The 20,552-nt window shown below is 41.8% G+C and overlaps 1 protein-coding gene across 4 annotated transcripts in view; it reads left to right on the top strand.

The window, feature by feature from the left end:
* Nucleotides 1–20,256, top strand: part of HEATR5A (HEAT repeat containing 5A) — a 119,404-nt gene extending 99,148 nt beyond the window's left edge. For 3 of the 4 annotated variants that reach the window (XM_077819003.1, XM_077819001.1, XM_077819004.1), the window contains 5 exons: nucleotides 6,945–7,217; nucleotides 13,605–13,829; nucleotides 16,496–16,650; nucleotides 18,151–18,364; nucleotides 18,600–20,256. In XM_077819003.1, the coding sequence (XP_077675129.1) occupies nucleotides 6,945–7,217; nucleotides 13,605–13,829; nucleotides 16,496–16,650; nucleotides 18,151–18,364; nucleotides 18,600–18,904 (1,172 nt within the window). In that variant the 3' untranslated portion in view covers nucleotides 18,905–20,256. The remainder of the gene's footprint in view (nucleotides 1–6,944; nucleotides 7,218–13,604; nucleotides 13,830–16,495; nucleotides 16,651–18,150; nucleotides 18,365–18,599) is intronic. The other variant, XM_077819002.1, reaches the window with a different exon arrangement.
* The last annotated feature ends 296 nt before the right edge of the window (nucleotides 20,257–20,552 follow it).

Below are 20,552 nucleotides of genomic sequence, written 5' to 3'. Positions count from 1 at the left end.
AGTTTTGAATGGTCTCTTCAGCCACTATCATCCCATCCCTGGATCCAGGAGATTGGTATGCTGCCCTCGATTTTAAGGACGCACACTTCCACATTTCCATAATCCCGCCCCAGAGGCACTTCTTAAGGTTTACAGTTGGGAGTTCCCACTACCAATTTACAGTACTACCATTCGGCCTATCATCAGCACCTTCGGTGTTTACCAAATGTATGTCAGTCGTGGCCTCTTTTCTGTGGAAAAGGCAGTTTCAGGTATTTTCTAACCTAGACGACTGGCTAGTCAAGGGCTGGTCCAGAACACAAGTGGATCAACATGTTTCCCTCATAAGATCCACTTGGATCCACAATGAATTGGGTCTACTCCTAAACACTCAAAAGTCAATGCTCATCCGTACTCAGAGAATAGAGTTCATAGGGGCAGTGCTGGACTCGGCACAGGCCAGAGTGTTCCTGCCCCAGTCCTGCTTCCAGGCTATTCACGACATCATATAGGACCTCAAATGATTCCCTATAACCACAGTAAGGAGTTGCTTAAAACTCCTAGGTCACATGGCATCTTGCACGTATGTAGTGCAACGTCCAAGGCTCCGACTCAGACCTCTCCAAGCTTGGCTGGCATCGGTGTATTGATCAAGTAGGCACAGTCTAGACATGGTGGTTACCCTTCCACCAGACGTTCTCAAGTCTCTTCACTGGTGGCTTAACCCATACTTGGTGTGCTCAGGGGTCGCATTTCCCAAACCCCGTCCATCCCGATGTCTACCACTGACAGCTAAGCCATGGGGTGGGGGGCACACCTTGGGGAGCACAGAACTCAGAGAACTGATGCTTCACATCAATTTAAGGGAGCTCAGGGCAGTCCGGCTGGCATGTTAGGCTTTTTGGCCTCTTCTGAAGGGCAAGTGCTTATCAGTCCTGACAGACAAAACAACAGCAATGTTTTATATCAACAGACGGGGGGAACACGCTCCTCTCCCCTGTGTCAAGAAGCCGTCAAGCTCTGGGAGTTCGGCATAGCACACTCCATACTTTTAGAAGCGTCCTATCTTCCAGGGTCGCAGAACGAACTAGCAGACCACCTCAGCAGGTCTTTTCACAATCACGAGTGGTCTGTCCACCTGGATGTAATAACAATATCTTCCAGCGGTGGGGAGTTCCCCAGATCAATTGGTTCACCACAAGGGCCAACAGGAAGTGCCTACGATTCTGCTCCTTCCTAAACAACAGCCCGGATTCATTGGCAGATGTGTTTCTCCTTCCATGGAAGAACTGCCTATTCTACGCATTCCCTCTCATACCGCTGATTCACAAGGTCCTCCTCAAAATCTGGAGAGACCGAACCTCGGTGATCCTGGTGGCACTGGCCTGGCCACATCAGCATTGGTACACCACGCTACTGGAGCGATCAGTGGAAACTCCAGTCGCTCTACCTCTAGTTCTGGACCTCATCACAGAAGGCCTCAACATCCCAGTCTCGAGTCTCTCCACCTCACTGCTTGGAAGCTACGTGGTTGACCCTGCTGAGCTTACATGCTCAGACACCCAACCATGGATAAAATGCTGTATTATTTTGATCCTTGATTCCTGTAGTTCTAGATTTGCTACTGAATCTGAGTGCATCTAATTTTAATCATCATCATAGTAAAACATAGCTCTTACATTGCCTGTGTCATTCAGTGCACTCAAAGGGATTTGCAAACATTTAATCCTTAAAACCACCCCTGTGAGACAAGTGTTATATGTATTTTATGGCTGAGTAAAGTGAGGCAAGTGCGACATATAGATTAAATTGCCCAAAGTCAGGCAATGATTTGGTGATATAACTAAAAATTGAACCCATCAGTGCTGGCTGCAGGCCCCCCTGTTCTAACCAATAGACTTATTCTCTCCTATGTTGATGGATAAGGTCGAAGATCTAGTAACTTCAACCATGCAAGAAGTGTGAACAATCTCTCAGAAGTACACATTATCGTGAGTCATATTTCTGTTCATTTAATGTATAGGTATGACTAAACAGGCACTTTGGAAAAGAGGTAGATTAGGCATTTCTAGAATAAATAACAGAAATATTCAAAACACAAGACCTGGGCCAAGTCTACACTAGAAACATAAGTCAACCTGTATTAGGTTGACTTACAACCACCTCAGTAATTATTGTGGTGGTTCATGTCCACACGACCCTCCTGTCAGTGGTGTGCATCCTCACCAGAAGCACTTCCACCAACTTAAGAGGGGCCAGGGGTGGGGAGGTTGAGAGCCTAGGTGCTCATCTCCACACGCAGCTCCTCGCTCTGAGCCAGACTATGTCCTGGGCTCTCCACTCCCCATGGAGAGCCCTGCAGCTGCCCTGAGGTTCCCCGTGGGGAGCCCAGCAGCTTTCCCAAGGATCCTGGCTCCCCACCAGGAGCTTGGGAACCACCTGGACTTGAGGCACAGAGCTCCCTGCCAGGAGCCTGGCTGTGGTGGGAAGCCTCCATACAGCATTGGACTCCCCACAGGGAGCCAGGAGCCTTCGGGTAGCAGCCCAGCTGGCAGTGGGGAGCAGGTTGTTGGGCAGGCACGGCACAGCCCAACTCGGAATAGGGAGCCTGGGCAGCAACTGGGCCGGGAATGGGGGGCTGGGGTGAGCTGGGCTCCAAGTGGGGTGGGCGCAGCCTGGCTGGGAGCAGGGAGCCTGGAGGGCAGCCAGGCTCTAGCTGGAGCTAGCTCCAGCATGGAGCCATGAAATTGATAAGAATTACAGCCAACATGCGATGTAAGTAATTCACTGTCTACATGAGCACATCATTGCCCTAACTACACCAACATAAGCCCTACATTTCTCGTAGAGATGGAATTATTATGTTGGTGTGGTAGGACTCTTACATTGGCGGGAGCGAAGTGTAGTGTTTACACTAACATAATTAGGTTGACATAAATTGCCTGACATCGACCTAACACTATAGGTCCAAACCCTGGTAGTAATGGGGGACGTTAACTACCCAGATATCTATTGGGAAAGTAATACAGCACAGCACAGTTCTTGGAATGTGTTGGAATCAGCTTTTTGTTTCAAAAAGTAGAGAAAGGGGACAGCCATTTTAAACTTGATTCTGACCAGTGGGAAAGAATTGGTTGTGAATCTGAAGGTGGAATGCAGTTTGGGTGAAAGTGATCATGAAATGACTCATTTCATGATTCTAAGGAAAGGGAGTGAGAGTAGCAGAATAAGGACAATGGACTCCAGACTTTAACAAACTCTGAGAACTGGTACTTAAGGTCCTAGAGGAAGAAAATTGAAGGAATAAAGGAATTCAGGAGAGCTGATGATTTTGTAAAGAAACAATATAAAAGGCACTACTGTAAACTGTCCTGATGCAAAAGAAAGATAGAGCCATACTGGCCTCTTACTCTTCTTCCTATCAGGAGCTCTTTAGGATTCCTTTTTGATTTTTCAGGTCATTAGAGAACATGCAAACATGGACAAATTGCTAAGGAAGCATACAAAGGAATACTGCAAGCACATAGGGACGAAATCAGAAAAACTGAGGTATAAAATCAGCTACAGCTCAGAAGCATATAATAGTCAATTAGAAGACGTTGTATAAATAAGTTTTAGGAGCAAGAGAAAGACACAAAAGTGTAGATCCTCTACTGAGCAGGGAAGGAGATCTAATAACAGATGACATGAAGAAGGCTGAGGATTTAATGCCTAGTTTACTTGAGGCTTCACTAAAAAAGTTAACTGACCAAATGTTCAACACAATATTAACAACAAGGGAGAAAGGAGCACAAGCTGGAATAGGGAAAGAATGGGTTAAAGAATAGATAAGTTAGATGTATTCAAGTCAGCAGGGTCTGACGAAATTCACCCTAGCGTACTTCAGGAACCAGCTGAAGTAATGTCGGAACCATTACAGATTGTCTTTGAGAACTTATGGAGGATGGATGAGGTCCCAGAGAATTGGAGAAGGGCAAACATAATGCCTGTCTTTAAAAAAAGGGGAACAGAGGACCCAGTGAGGTACAGGCCAGTCAAACTAACCATGATAGCTGGAAAGATACTAGAATAAATTACTTAACAAAAATTTGAAAGCACCAAGAGGATAACTGGATTATAAGGAATAGTCAGCATGGATTCATCAAGAACAAATCATGCCAGACCAACCTAATTTCTTCCTTTGGCTGGGTTATTGGCCAGATTATTTCCTTAGTTTTTCATATGAAGAAATAACTGCAGATTAGGTTTAATCTTCAAAATGACATTATCTAAAATGGTCTCAATTATTTTTTACTATATATTCTGTATAAATGTATGTAAAGCTATTACATACACAAAAATACATTAAAAGAACATTAAGTTTGCAAAGTCAAGCACTGAAAAGTGATGAAATGCAGTCTCCTTCCTCCAATCCACTGTCTTATTTATCACACATCTTCCAGCTTCTGCAACAAACGATGCAGAGGCCCCGTGGACAACCCCATACAATCCCACTGTACTCTTTCACTATACAACCCTGATTCATCCCCAGAGCAGGTTTATCCTATGCACTGAATGAGGAAGGGATCCTGTGGAAAAAATTATATGTGACCATGTGATTAAGCGCTCTATCATAATGCTTGTGCACAAGGGCCCGAATTAAGGTTGCACAGGTATTTCTCAATACTGACATTTCTTGACTTAATAGTGCTTGATTTTGCTACTTTGATGATTTTAGGAGTTTTTTTGTGTATAATTCCTTAGGTTTTTTTAAAAAGCCATCTGAAAAATCAGCAATTCCATCACATGGCATCATACTATCCTCCAGCTGGTTCATCAGCAAGGTTGAACCTTGAGATCCACCTTAGAGATCTCTGCCACTTGAATTAACAGAGTAACTGTTAGCAGTAGCTGATTGGCATCCGCTCTGTGGACTACACTAGAAGGGGACGAGGTGCAGTTTACCAGTGGGTTTCACAGATATTTGCAATGCTGACAGCAGAGGGACTCAGATATCTTGGGTTCCACTCTACACTCTGGAGGAGAGTGTTCTCTCATGGTGTCAGAGCCTACTACCTGTTGGTCCTCCTCAGCCTAGTATTGTCTCTTCCCTACTTTGGCTCCTCGTTCTAGTCCCATTCTGCTAGTCCTCTTGCCCAGCAAGTCCTAGTCTTGTCATCTGGGATCCAGTTCCAGTCTTATTGCCTAGCCAGTCTCATTTCTCCTCTTCTGTATCTTCATCTAATCTCTCTCCGTCCCATCCTGTTTCCTCCACTGGCTACCAGTCCCAGTCTCCATCCTTGGGCTCCTCATCCATGTCAGTTCCTATCCTTCCCCGGCTCTTGGTCCAATTTCCCCCCTTCCTGGCTCCTTGCCCTAGTCTCCTTGCCCAGCTATTCCCAGTGCTCTCCCCGCAATTCCTTGTCAAATCTATTTAGTTTCCCAACCTGCCCCCGCCCCCAAAGATCTATCCTTCACTAACACCCTGTCTCCTTGCCCAGTCAGTCACACCCCCAGTGGCTCCCAGTCTCCATGCCCAGTCTCTCCCACTTCCCGTCCCCCAACTCTTCGTGATAGTTTGTCTTTCTTCCCCTCCCTTCCAGTCCAACTCTCACTGGACACTTTGTCCCAATTTACTCCATTCCTTCTCTCTGATCCAGTTCTTGTCCCCGCTGCAGTTGAGTCAGGTGGCTTACTTCTCTATGATGCCTGAATGCCAGCAGGGGGGTAACTGAAAGCACAGAGGAGAGAAGCTCCCTGCTGTCAGCCTGCAGCTGCCAGGACCAGCAATTCTATGGGAAGCCCAGCTTTGCCTCTGTAGCCTTAGGCTGAAGCATGTTCAGTCATTCTGTAGGGGTTGAATGCACAGTTTGGTCCCACCTAGCAGCTCTGAGGGGCTGGAGCATGCTCAGTGAGGATGAAATCTTTAGACAATTTAGCTGCTGCAGTGACTGATAAGAGAGAAAGAGAGAGATCCTTCTGGAATGCATAGAGCAGGGTTCTCGAAGTCCTGCCCGTGGACCATCTGCAGCCCAAGAACCTCCCCACTGAGGCCGTGGGAGAAGAGACGCAGGCAGACACGCTGCTGGCAATCTCTGCAGCAGGCACCGCCCCCTGCAGCTCCCATTGGCTGTGGGAGAGGAACAGAGTTATCATCATTAGTTTCTGGGCAAAGTAGCCATGGAGGCAGCATCGTTAGTTGCCGGGCAGAATCAGCCATGGAGTCAGCGTCACTTTTTTCCTCGATGAATATAAAGAAGTCAAAATACTGAACACAACTATCTGATGCACCCCTTGCTGCAATCCTGAAGGTTTCAACTGCTCAGTCACTGAGGCCAAACATCAACAAACTGACAGAACTGAAGCGTTGCCAGGTGTCTGGCAAACACTAAAATCTCTCTAGGAGGCGAAGAATTGTATAAACTTGTATGACAGTTTTATTATTTCTAAGAAATTGGAAATAAAAAATATAATATAAATGTTTTCTTTTCTGAACACCATCTTCAGTGACATTATTGGCCCACTGGGAGGATTTGAGGACTGGCACTGGCCCTAAGGTAAATTGAGTTTGAGACCCCTGGCATAGAGGTATAAATACCCCTCTCCCCTGTGTACATGACGGTCAGTGCTCCCAGCTGGTCTGGCCTCTTCCTGTTGTCCCCTTGGCTTTACGTAGGTAAGTCCATCCCTCTTTCCCCTCCCTCGTAAGGACCCTTAATGGAGCAACCCAAAGGACCCTTAATGGAGCAACATCCCTTTCTCCTGCTGGACAAACAAAGACCCACCACATTCAGCTGAGATGAGTGCATCCTTATAAATTTGTTTCAAACTACAGTTGTCCTCTAACGGAACTTTTAACACTGTGCTGCATTAGAATTTAAACTGTAAATTATCTCCTGCCGATATGACAAAGCTTCAAGAACTAAACTTTCGTCAACAAAACACTGCGTGCTTAATGTCTTCCTTACTTCTTCCTTTCGTTATAGTTGATGATGGTGCTGCAGAAAAGGAGACCTTGCCAGAATTTGGAGAAGGCAAAGACACAGGAGGACTGGTGCCTGGAAAGTCATTAGTCTTTGCAACGCTGGAGTTGTGTGTTTGCATTCTAGTGAGGCAGCTCCCCCAGCTTAATCCTAAAGTAACTGGTAGCCCTGCAGTTAAAGCTGGAAAACCTCAGTTGTTGTCAGAGAGTGGAAGTAGATTGGTATCAGCAGCATTAGTTATCCTCTCTGACATTCCGTCGGTCTGCTCTCCTGAAGGTAGGATATGGTTGGTACCAATATGTGATTTTGTTACGAGGGGAGATTAAATGAAAAGATGATAGAGTAACATATACTTACTACATAACTTTCTCTGTTGGATAAATGCTGGGGCAAGGTCTTGGAGATTTCCTTATGACAATTTTCCAGTTGTTTTCGTTGTACTCAAAAGTTAAAAAAAAGAAAAGAAAAGGCTGATAGTTACAGAAGCAGTAGTGTGAGAGTGTAAAGTAGTTTTCAAGGCTGAAATACTTTTCTCCCGTCTTTCCCCTGTAAAGCAGGCGATTAATGGACACATTTTATTTCACACAGATATATGTATGTAGCTGCATGCTTCCTTGATAGATCCTCAATTTAGGAATTTATAATACAGCTGTAAAAATGTGCTCCAAAGGGAAATGTGCCATATCATCTTTGTCCAAAAGCCATCTTGTAAACTACAGAAACACAAAATAGGAAGATAGTGTTTATCTGACCATCACCCCAGACTTCATTTTTCACAGTCACCAAACCTTTTTATATTCTTTTTAAAATAATATAATTATATCAAATACGTTGTCAAGGTTCCTCCCCCACTCTGAACTCTAGGGTACAGATGTGGGGACCTGCATGAAAAACCTCCTAAGCTTGTCTTTACCAGCTTAGGTCAAAACTTCCCCCAAGGTACAAAATATTCCACCCTTTGTCCTTGGATTGGCCGCTACCACCACCAAACAAATACTGGTTACTGGGGAAGAGCTGTTTGGAAACGTCTTTCCCCCCAAAATACTTCCCAAAAACTTGCACCCCACTTCCTGGACAAGGTTTGGTAAAAAGCCTCACCAATTTGCCTAGGTGACTACAGACCCAGACCCTTGGATCTTAAGAACAATGAACAATCCTCCCAACACTTGCACCCCCCCTTTCCTGGGAAATGTTGGATAAAAAGCCTCACCAATTTGCATAGGTGACTACAGACCCAAACCCTTGGATCTGAGAACAATGAAAAAGCATTCAGTTTTCTTACAAGAAGACTTTTAATAGAAATAGAAGTAAAGAAATCACCTCTGTAAAATCAGGATGGTAGATACCTTACAGGGTAATTAGATTCAAAACATAGAGAACCCCTCTAGGCAAAACCTTAAGTTACAAAAAAGATACACAGACAGAAATAGTTATTCTATTCAGCACAATTCTTTTCTCAGCCATTTAAAGAAATCATAATCTAACGCATACCTAGCTAGATTACTTACTAAAAGTTCTAATGGCACCTTAGAGACTAACGAATTTATTTGAGCATGAGCTTTCATGAGCTACAGCTCACTTCATCAGATGCATACCGTGGAAACTGCAGCAGACTTTATATATACACAGAGAATATGAAACAATACCTCCTCCCACCCCACTGTCCTGCTGGTAATAGCTTATCTAAAAGCCACTTCCAGCACAAATCCAGGTTTTCTCACCCTCCACCCCCCCACACAAATTCACTCTCCTGCTGGTGATAGCCCATCCAAAGTGACAACTCTTTACACAATGTGCATGATAATGAAGTTAGGCCATTTCCTGCACAAATCCAGGTTCTCTCACTCCCTCACCCCCCTCCAAAAACCCACCCCCATACACACACAAACTCACTCTCCTGCTGGTAATAGCTCATCCAAACTGGCCACTCTCCAAGTTTAAATCCAAGTTAAACCAGAACATCGGGGGGGGGAGGGTAGGAAAAAACAAGAGGAAATAGGCTACCTTGCATAATGACTTAGCCACTCCCAGTCTCTATTTAAGCCTAAATTAATAGTATCCAATTTGCAAATGAATTCCAATTCAGCAGTTTCTCGCTGGAGTCTGGATTTGAAGTTTTTTTGTTTTAAGATAGCGACCTTCATGTCTGTGATTGCGTGACCAGAGAGATTGAAGTGTTCTCCGACTGGTTTATGAATGTTATAATTCTTGACATCTGATTTGTGTCCATTTATTCTTTTACGTAGAGACTGTCCAGTTTGACCAATGTACATGGCAGAGGGGCATTGCTGGCACATGATGGCATAAATCACATTGGTGGATGTGCAGGTGAACAAGCCTCTGATAGTGTGGCTGATGTTATTAGGCCCTGTGATGGTGTCCCCTGAATAGATATGTGGGCACAATTGGCAACGGGCTTTGTTGCAAGGATAAGTTCCTGGGTTAGTGGTTCTGTTGTGTGGTATGTGGTTGTTGGTGAGTATTTGCTTCAGGTTGCGGGGCTGTCTGTAGGCAAGGACTGGCCTGTCTCCCAAGATTTGTGAGAGTGTTGGGTCATCCTTTAGGATAGGTTGTAGATCCTTAATAATGCGTTGGAGGGGTTTTAGTTGGGGGCTGAAGGTGACGGTTAGTGGCGTTCTGTTATTTTCTTTGTTAGGTCTGTCCTGTAGTAGGTAACTTCTGGGAACTCTTCTGGCTCTATCAATCTGTTTCTTTACTTCCGCAGGTGGGTATTGTAGTTGTAAGAAAGCTTGACAGAGATCTTGTAGGTGTTTGTCTCTGTCTGAGGGGTTGGAGCAAATGCGGTTGTATCGCAGAGCTTGGCTGTAGACGATGGATCGTGTGGTGTGGTCAGGGTGAAAGCTGGAGGCATGCAGGTAGGAATAGCGGTCAGTAGGTTTCCGGTATAGGGTGGTGTTTATGTGACCATTGTTTATTAGCACTGTAGTGTCCAGGAAGTGTATCTCTTGTGTGGACTGGACCAGGCTGAGGTTGGTGGTGGGATGGAAATTGTTGAAATCATGGTGGAATTCCTCAAGGGCTTCTTTTCCATGGGTCCAGATGATGAAGATGTCATCAATATAGCGCAAGTAGAGTAGGGGCTTTAGGGGACGAGAGCTGAGGAAGCGTTGTTCTAAATCAGCCATAAAAATGTTGGCATACTGTGGGGCCATGCGGGTACCCATAGCAGTGCCGCTGATCTGAAGGTATACATTGTCCCCAAATGTGAAATAGTTATGGGTAAGGACAAAGTCACAAAGTTCAGCCACCAGGTTAGCCGTGACATTATCGGGGATAGTGTTCCTGACGGCTTGTAGTCCATCTTTGTGTGGAATGTTGGTGTAGAGGGCTTCTACATCCATAGTGGCCAGGATGGTGTTATCAGGAAGATCACCGATGGATTGAAGTTTCCTCAGGAAGTCAGTGGTGTCTCGAAGGTAGCTGGGAGTGCTGGTAGCGTAGGGCCTGAGGAGGGAGTCTACATAGCCAGACAATCCTGCTGTCAGGGTGCCAATGCCTGAGATGATGGGGCGCCCAGGAGTTCCAGGTTTATGGATCTTGGGTAGTAGATAGAATATCCCAGGTCGGGGTTCCAGGGGTGTGTCTGTGCGGATTTGATCTTGTGCTTTTTCAGGAAGTTTCTTGAGCAAATGCTGTAGTTGCTTTTGGTAACTCTCAGTGGGATCATAGGGTAATGGCTTGTAGAAACTCGTGTTGGAGAGCTGCCGAGCAGCCTCTTGTTCATATTCCGACCTATTCATGATGACAACAGCACCTCCTTTGTCAGCCTTTTTGATTATGATGTCAGAGTTGTTTCTGAGGCTGTGGATGGCATTGCGTTCCGCATGGCTGAGGTTATGGGGCAAGTGATGCTGCTTTTCCACAATTTCAGCCCGTGCACGTCGGCGGAAGCACTCTATGTAGAAGTCCAGTCTGCTGTTTCGACCTTCAGGAGGAGTCCACCTAGAATCCTTCTTTCTGTAGTGTTGGTAGGGAGACCTCTGTGGATTAGTATGTTGTTCAGAGGTATTTTGGAAATATTCCTTGAGTCGGAGACGTCGAAAATAGGATTCTAGGTCACCACAGAACTGTATCATGTTCGTGGGGGTGGAGGGGCAGAAGGAGAGGCCCCGGGATAGAACAGCTGCTTCTGCTGGGCTGAGAGTATAGTTGGATAGGTTAACAATATTGCTAGGTGGGTTGAGGGAACCATTGATGTGGCCCCTTGTAGCATGTAGTAGTTTAGAAAGTTTAGTGTCCTTTTTCTTTTGTAGAGAAGCAAAGTGTGCGTTGTAAATGGCTTGTCTAGTTTTAGTAAAATCCAGCCACGAGGAAGTTTGTGTGGAAGGTTGGTTTTTTATGAGAGTATCCATTTTTGAGAGCTCATTCTTAATCTTTCCCTGTTTGCTGTAGAGGATGTTGATCAGGTGATTCCGCAGTTTCTTTGAGAGCGTGTGGCACAAGCTGTCAGCATAGTCTGTGTGGTATGTAGATTGTAATGGATTTTTTACCTTCAGTCCTTTTGGTACGATGTCCATCTGTTTGCATTTGGAAAGGAAGATGATGTCTGTCTGTATCTGTGTTACTCTGAAACCTGTCATAAAAGTTCTAAGACTCCATTCCTGGTCTATCCCTGGCAAAGACAGCATAAAGACAGACACACAGACCCTTTGTTTCTCTCCCTCCTGCCAGTCTCCTCATTGGTCATTTTGGTCAGGTGCCAGCGAGGTTACCTTTAGCTTCTTAACCCTTTACAGGTGAGAGGAGTTTTACTCTGGCCAGGAGGGATTTTAAAGGGGTTTACCCTTCCCTTTATGTTTATGACATATGTATCTATCGTATCTTGTTACCTTTCACTGTTATTACCTTTGTGCTTCCATAACCCAGCTTTTTCATATGTTGCTGAGTTAGGTCTAATTTAGATTGTAATTTCCTTGAATCAGAGCCCTGTCACTATATTTATGTAAAATACTGTTCACACCTATGGTACTGTACAAACTATAAATCCAGCAATTCCTATCCTTTGCATTTACCAGCCCCTTTTCCCACTCATTTGTACTCTACTGTTGAGTCCTTGTGTCATGGTCACTGTCCTGCCAGCCCAAAGGGATGAGGATCTCCTTTTGGAAACAGTCACCAGCTCCCCTGTTCAATCATAAGGATTAATGTTGGATGGTGATGGACTTTTGTTACCTTCAATCCAGTGATTTTCATCTTTCGAATGACAAGAAAAGAGTTTGGACATGGCTTTGTTAGGCTCTGAGAGGCACTATTTGTGAGGAAAATTAGTTTGCTCCTTGGGTTGAATTTGCTCCCTGCTGCATTTTTTGCCTTTAGCAGATCAGGGAGTTTTATAGCCAAATTACTTGCAGGATCAGATTAAGTCAAGAGATCAGGACATGGAATTGAACCCAGGTCTCCTATATGGTAGTGCTTATGTATAATATAATCATAATAAATGGACTGGTTTGCTGATCTTCAGTAGCTGTTCTTCCCAAGTTCCTGCAGTTAAGTTTCAGAGATTTTTTTTTCTTTCCTTTTAAGGAAAAAGGACAAGAACCTAAGGCACCGGTTCAGTAATGCATTTAAGTACATCTCTATTCATTCTATTTTGCTGAATAGCGATGGACTTAAGCACAATAAAGTCAAGTGTGCACTTTGACTTTAAGTGTGCGCATTGCTTAGTCAGGTCCTAAAATAGAGCACAAAATGTATGGGTGGACTCTACTCCATTGGCTTCAGTAGGATTCAGGTGTCTGCACTAGCAGAGCCCAGTCTAAACATTTAAACACGTTGGAACATAGGCATTGCCATATTGGGTCAGACCCAAGTTCTGTCTAGTTCAGTATTCTGTTTCCAACAAAGGCTAGCGCCAGATGTTTCAGAGGGAGATGTAAGAACCACACTGTTGGCAGATGTGGGATAACCTGCTCCTCACATTAGGTGTGATGCTTTCCTAAATTTTTGTTAGCTATAACTATTATAACTCTAGATATTATTATGCATGTTCAATGTCTTATCTCTTCTTTTAATCTTGCTAAATTCTTAGCTCACTGACTTCCTTCAGCAAAGAGTTTCACAGTCTAATTATGTGCCATGGGAAAAGTATTTCTTTTTGTCAGTTTTGAATTTGCCACCTGTTAATTTCATGGAATGTCATCCCTGTTCTAGTGTTCTGAAACAGACACAACAGAAGCTCCCAAACTACCATCTTTATTTTGTGTATTATATTATGCCCCTTCTTATTTGTCTCATTTCCACAGTAAACAATCCAAATCTTTTTTCGTTCTTTTTTTCATATGCATTTTTCCACATCATTATCATTGCCTTTCTCTGAACACCCACTAATTCTGACTTTTACATGATAAACTTTAGGTATGTGAGTAGTCCCAGTGAAGTAAATGACTATCTGACTTAAAAGGAGAGCATCTCTTTCAGTAGCCAATCTGCCTCTATGTTTGACATTTGACATAAAATCACATGCTGTTTAAATACTTTTTTCTGGAACCAAGACTTACAATAAGTAGGCAACTTTTAGAAATAAAAACTGTTTAGACATTATATATAAAAAGGGAATTGAAGAAAAGTGATTTATAAAATAACAAATTCTGTAAGTCTTTCGCTTTATACAGTGACATACCAAGCATTTGTTTTGTCTCATAGGAAGTGTTTCCGTACTCCCTACTATCCTGTACCTAATTATTGGAGTCCTCAGAGAAACTGCTGTGAAATTGCCAGATGGCCAGTTACCTTTGACAGCTGCTGCATCTTTACAAGCTCTTAAGGGGATATTGTCTTCTCCTATGGCTCGAGCAGAGAAGAGCCGAACTGCTTGGACTGAACTTCTTCGTAGTGCTTTCGTCACAGTTCTTGACTGTTGGGATCCAGGTAACCAAAAATGAAAGGGGGACGATGAAAAGATGCTTGGCATAGCTAAAATTCAGATAACTCTAGAAGATTCAGATGGTGGTGGAAGAACTGAACTACTCTTTGTTAAGATAACTTAATGTCTGAGGGTGAAACTTACTTCACCCAGTCCAACTTTAATATTCTTAAGTACAGCCCACACCCATTTCTGCTACTACAGTCTATAGGTTGGAGTGGCCACCAGAGTCTCTCCATGCCTCTTTTGTGGTGTAGTAGTCACTGGTGTAATGGGAAGGCAGATTTCATGGTTCCTCACGTGGTTTACACCCAGCCTCAGCCCGTTGCTATCCTCTGCCCCAGCCTATTTTGGAACAGTGCACTCAAAGGGTGTATCCACTGCAGTGGTGCTCCCCCGCAGAGCTCTAATGTGTGGAAGGCTACATGCTTATCCTCTGTACCAGGGCCACAGGTCAGAATTAAAACAGCACTTTCACCATCAGTGGACCTATCTGCTTTCCTTTGGATGAATAAGCTTAGGGGGTCTTTCATGCAGGTTCCCACATCTGTACCCTAGAGTTCAGAGTGGGGAAGGAACCCTGACATTTGCCTAGTCTAGACATGGGCTTGCAGGTGTGGTAGATAATTACACACTTAGAATATCTGCAGATATGTATTTTATGAGAAAAGAATTTAATTGCTCAGGCCAGCTGATACTTTTTTTTCCCAAATCTCTCCAATTATCAGTGTATTACTTGTAAACGGACTTCCAACTGAGTGCCATGTTCCATGAGTAGTCACATCAGAGCAGTACAGAGATGGACTATTACCTCTCTCTGTTCTGTGATGTGCTGCTTCTGAGCCCAAAATTACACTGCCCCTTTGTTTTTGCTGCTCCTATCTCCTGCAGACTCCTGTCTAATTTGCTGTCTTATCACCCCTTCACTATGTCTTTCTCAACATTACTGCTTTGTTTTTTCTCTTCTGAATGGTTATGATTATTTTAACTCCTTTTACACTCCTGAAACATTATTAGCTTGCATTTGTTCAATCTTTACGTCATTTTATTTTTTTGACCATGTTTCTCATTTCTCTAGGTCTTTTGGTGTCACTTTTTCTTTCCTCATTGGTGTTTACAACACCCCCAGTTCAGCATTATCTGCACATTTCTAACAGGCAGCCTGTGTTCCAAGTCATTAAAGAAAATGTTAAGTAAAACTGGACTTTCCACAGGCTTCCTGGACACCACTTTTCAACTTGATACATTGTTAGTCAACACTACCATGTGTTTATGGACTTTTAGTGTTCAGTGTATATGACAGCATTCCTCTCCAAGCCGATCTGAGTTAATTGTGAGAGTGAGATTTCATGAGGCAGTATCAAATGCTTTGAAATTCAATTACATCTAAAATACTGCATTACCTCACCCATTAATGTTTTAGTCAGTTAAGAAATGCAATTAAGTTTTGTAAGACATAACCTTAAAAAAAAAAATGCTGTTCGTTCCTCATGATTCCAACTGATTTTGTTCTAATAGTTACGGCAGTTACCCTTCAACCCACTGTAAAATACAAATTCCAGTAATGAAGAGGAATTTTTTCATGTATCTCTAAGATTTTAACATTACATTTGCAGTTCCTATTAATAACTTTAATAAAGTGCCATGCACATGGCTCAACAAGTGGAAAACCTGATGAGACCAGTGGGGACTGGGACAGCCTCAGTAGAAAGGGGGAGGAGAATACTTGCTGGGGGGATGCAGGAGCAGCCTCTTCCAGATTCTAGCCACTCATTGGCCAGCCTGGGGAGGAAGGGAGCTGATGGGTCCCTCATCTTCCCCTTTCAATAATTTAAACCCTAACCCAGGCCCTGTGGAGCTTCTTTTTGTTCCATTCCAGCTCCTATTATGCCTACCCCCACCCCTATACTGATGGCTTTGGAGCTGTGTATTGCAGAGGCTGTGGGTCTGACCAATCATGTGGGATCAGGAAGGAATTTATTCTAGGGGCCAAATTGGCAGCAGCCTGGGGAGGTTTTTTGCCTTCCTCGCAGCATCCTGAAGGCACAGTTAGGTTAAATAGTGGTAGGATTTAGTAATTAGTGATAGTGCTTGGCAAGGATGTTAATTCCAGTGCGATTAAAAGAAATGATTCCCTGAAGTAAAATACTTGGGATTTTGTTTATGGGCCTTGTGCTCACATGCTGAGATCCTCCCCTTTAGCACCCTCAGTCACCTTTGGCAGGGGGAGGACAGTAGAACTCCAGAAAAGTGAGCTGAGTCCTAGAGGTAGACTAAGGAGAGTCTACCCCCACTCTGGAACTACTTAAAATGTCTGGTATGCAAGTATGGGTGACAAAGCCATAGTGCCCTTCCTCTGTGACAGGTTTAATAAAGTTGCAGCCTGCTACTTGAAATCCATCCCTGTGTATGTCGTCATTTGCTACCACGTCCAGATCAATTGCCATTGGTTTTAGATTCTTCTGAGAACAGTTGTATCAGTAAATACAAAAGAAAAATGTTTTCTTAATACAAAGTTAATGTGTTTGCACCATTGTATAATTCCATTTAGACATAATATAGAAAATGCCATGCCAAAAAATGTTTCATGAGCACTTTTTACATCACTTTAGAACATTACAATTGGCAATATTACTTTTAGAATGTGAATTTGAGACTGTTTTATCTTTAGTAGATGGAGCTCAACAAGAACTTGATGAAGTCAACCTGCTTACTGCCATTACAGTATTTATTTTGTCTACAAGTCCAGAAGTTATTACCATAGAGTGCCTTCAAAAGCGTTGTATTGAGAAGTTTAAAATAGCACTTGATTCAAAAGATCCTGTAGTAAGTACTTTTTCTAGCTAGAGGAGTATTTCAGTTAGAAGCATGCTAAAGTTCTTCTAGCACATTTTCTGTTGAGCTGTTTCAGTGGACCGAACTAAGTGTTGATTTGAAAGAATTTTTTTTAATTCTGTCCCATTTAGATCTGTTGTATTTTAAAGTGCAATTTTAAACTAGGTTTCAGAGTAACAGCCGTGTTAGTCTGTATTCGCAAAAAGAAAAGGAGTACTTGTGGCATGAAGCGAGCTGTAGCTCACGAAAGCTCATGCTCAAATAAATTGGTTAGTCTCTAAGGTGCCACAAGTACTCCTTTTCTTTTTGTTAATTTTAAACTAGTTGGCCAGAGCTAGTGGGTCTGTGCTGTGCCTTGCTTTTAACTGTTGTTCATTAAAATGTTCTGTGTACAAATGAAGTATTTTCTATATTATTGTTTCACCATCTGGGAAATAAGAACGCCATGCTTTGATAAATTGATAAGAAAGTTATCTAGTTTTGCGGATGTTTCCTTAATTTTCTCTGTGCACTTATTTTAGACCTTAGGGCAATACTCTGCCAGGTCATCTGTTTTGATTCTCTATCTGTACTCTTGACAGAAACAGCACATTAGGGGGATTTTTGTCTTGTTTCTTACATGGTGGAAGTATACCACTATCATAGCGGTTCACCCTTTATCACACTGAAAGTGCAGCTTTAAAGATGATACTCCCTTGGGCTTTTGTTAATTAAATAGTAGTTCCCCAAATGTGGTCTTTATATTGACCAGTGTGGGAGTCCATCGTAAACCAGGTTTTTTTTTCCTCCTCTTTCTATACTGATTTATCAATCAGAAAGTCAGCTTTATTTAATGTTTAATTATCAGAATTGATGACTCACTGCTAGAATATTTATTTTTTAATATTTACTTTTTAAGTCTATTGCTATATGTCCAATTTTAGAAGTCTCCATTTTCAGCAGGATGGCTTTCACTAATAAGAATTTCAGAAAGCCAGGTGTAATTACAAAAAAAGAAATAGTGACACAGGGTGAAATTTTCAAAAGCATCTAACTAACTTAGGCACCTCAGCCTCTCAAAAGTCCTATAGACACTTAGACTCCTAAGGCATTAAGTAAGCATTTCTATTGTAAGCCCCTACTTTTAGTCAAGTGTAGTTTTCTCCAAAAATTTCATTTTAACATGGTTAGGAAACCTAGTGGGCTCGTGAGCCTAAAACACTATTTAGACATTTTTAGTTATGAGTGCAAGATGTGTTTTATGGTTTCTTCGTTACTTGTTAAAATAATTCTGAGATACTTTTCTGACATCATTTAACTTTTCAAAGTGTGTTTTATCATTAGCTAATGAAAAGTTTCTCTTGCCATGTGAATTTTCAAGCTTTTGTACACTTTTTTTCTTTTAAAAACTTTATCTTCAAAATTGTTTGAAATGCCAAGGCATTCTGACATGTAGTTTTAAGTGTAACTTTGTTTACATTCAGTATTGTAACTGTAACTTTTCCCCTTTAGGTACAGCTTAAGTGCTATCAGCTGCTGCTTTCCATCTTTCAATATCCCAACAGAGCTGTCTCATATCCTTACATTCATTCTTTGGCACCATCTATTATGAGGAAATTGCAGGAAACAGAAAAAACAAAGCCTGAGAATTCTGCTGAACTGCAAGTCATTCAGGAAGGAATAAAGGTGGTCGCAGCTCTCATAGCCATTGCTGAGGAAGAACATCGTAAGTCCCTCAATTCCAATGCCCTTTTAATGTCTTAAGTGGCTGTCGGGAATCAACTAAAACAAAATGTATTCCCCCATAATTATAATTTTGAACAAAATTTAATTATTAGTTATGCTAGTTAACAGTATGTCTTAGAAAAATGTTGACTTTCTTTCTGTGCTTAGTAGTCATTAGGATTTGAAAACTTTAAAAAAATTATTTGATATCTAAGTGTAGTTTTTAATTTTTATAGGTGCTTATTTGGTGGCCTGCCTCCTGCCCCTCCTTATTTCCTTTCTTTTGGATGAGAATTCTTTGGGGTCAGCCACAAACTCAGCAAGAAATCTACATGAGTTTGCTTTGCAAAACGTGATGCAGATTGGTCCACAGTACTCATCAGTTTTTAAAAAAGTAATGGCTTCCTCTCCAACTATGAAAGCCAGGCTTGAATCAGCTGTAAAAGGCAATCAGGAAAGCATTAAAGTCAAGACAACACCTAAACATGCAAAGAATCCTGGGAAAAGTTCAAGCATTCAACTAAAGACCAACTTTCTCTGAAGTATCTTAAGCACTTTGATAACACTGCAAAAAAGTCCCTTTTTATTTCTAATTACAGTAGTCAGGAAGAGTTGGTTTCAGTTTTAGCTCAATTTTGGCTTGAAATCCAGATGATTTTTTAAAAACAACATTCTTTAGAGATTTGCTTTCTATTAAATATAATTGACCTTTTAAATTTGAGCACTCTGAGTAAAACATATCAAACGTAATATAAACTATATATTTGCATTAATAAAATAACAAATCTGCAAGAACCGTGCATTTCTAATATCAATGCAGACAAGAAATAAGACTTAGATATATTGAGGAGCCAGCCGTTTTTATTCATTAAATAAACTCAATTATTTTTGGCAATACTTGTTTAAAACAAAAGTTACTGTGATTATTGATTTTGGATTTAACTGGGGCATAAATTTACTTGCTGTTCAGTCTTTCCTAAGTACTAATTTAACATACTGCATATATTGAATGTCCTTGTCATCCTTAAGATAAATTATTGTTGAGCTCTAATATCCCACTGCATTTAAGGTAATATTGACTTCTTTAATTAAATGCTAATAAACTCTTGAGCTGTCCAAGATATAGCAATATAACACTTGCTGTTATATTACAGCTTCACAATGCCTGTTCACTTTGGCCCCAGTTCTGCAGGGACTTGCAGTGTGGGACTAATGTGCTTACAGTTAAGGCACATGTGTATGTGTTTGCACAACTGGTGCCTTATTGCTTCATATAAAGCCTCACTTTTCAGGATATACTTTTTGGTTTAACTTTATATTATGCTAGCCAGACAGTTGAAACTTACATAACCTGAAAAGGACAGCAGTTTTGATGCACTGTGCCTCTGATTCAGACATCTATCTATCTAGCTGCATCTATTTCATGATTTTTAAATGATCAAGTATCTATACGTGACTCTCACTAATAATCATATCTTTTCAAGGAGGGGTGGAAATGTCTGAAGTTAGCTTATCTTGTGTCAAAATACAACAAACTTAAAGAAAAAGTACAAAAAATATAATTTTTATCAAGGAACATATTTTAATATAGAAAAAAATGTAACTACTAAAAATGCAATGGCTATAAAGTATTTTCTAATGTATTGCCTTTTTTCTTTTGTGCCAGTATTAGCTCACTAAACCAAATACTGTCAAAATGAGTATAGTATTTCCTTGTTAAAAATTAGTCAAGAAAAGAAAAACGTCTACGGAGCTGAGAAACACACTGTGACTCAGGAAGAGTGTGATGTACTGTATTTTATTATAAGATTTGTATATAAATACTATTGTAAATTGTACAGCATTAACCATTTGACCAAAATTCTAACAATTCATTTTTCTAATTCACATAAATAAACCTAATTTTCTTCAGTTAAGTGTGTTTTTCATTTTACCTGATAGAAGGACTTTCATTTATTTCGAGTTACTTTAAAAATCTGGATTTTAATTAATATTCCCAATCAATACAGTGTCCCTATCTGTGGCGGTTTAATGACAAGACAGGACACGGCTTTAGCAAGCAAGCAAGCTGGTCTGCTAACGGGCTTCTGCCTGTCAGCTTTCCACCTTCCCTTTTATTTCTCTCCCTCTTGCGCATTACATATTCCAACGCAAAAGGCATCAACAAAGGAAATAATATGACTTTCATT

This window comes from Eretmochelys imbricata, chromosome 6 (genome assembly GCF_965152235.1).
Source record: "Eretmochelys imbricata isolate rEreImb1 chromosome 6, rEreImb1.hap1, whole genome shotgun sequence".
NCBI lineage: Eukaryota > Metazoa > Chordata > Testudines > Cheloniidae > Eretmochelys > Eretmochelys imbricata.
This window is presented reverse-complemented; position numbering and strand designations above follow the sequence as displayed.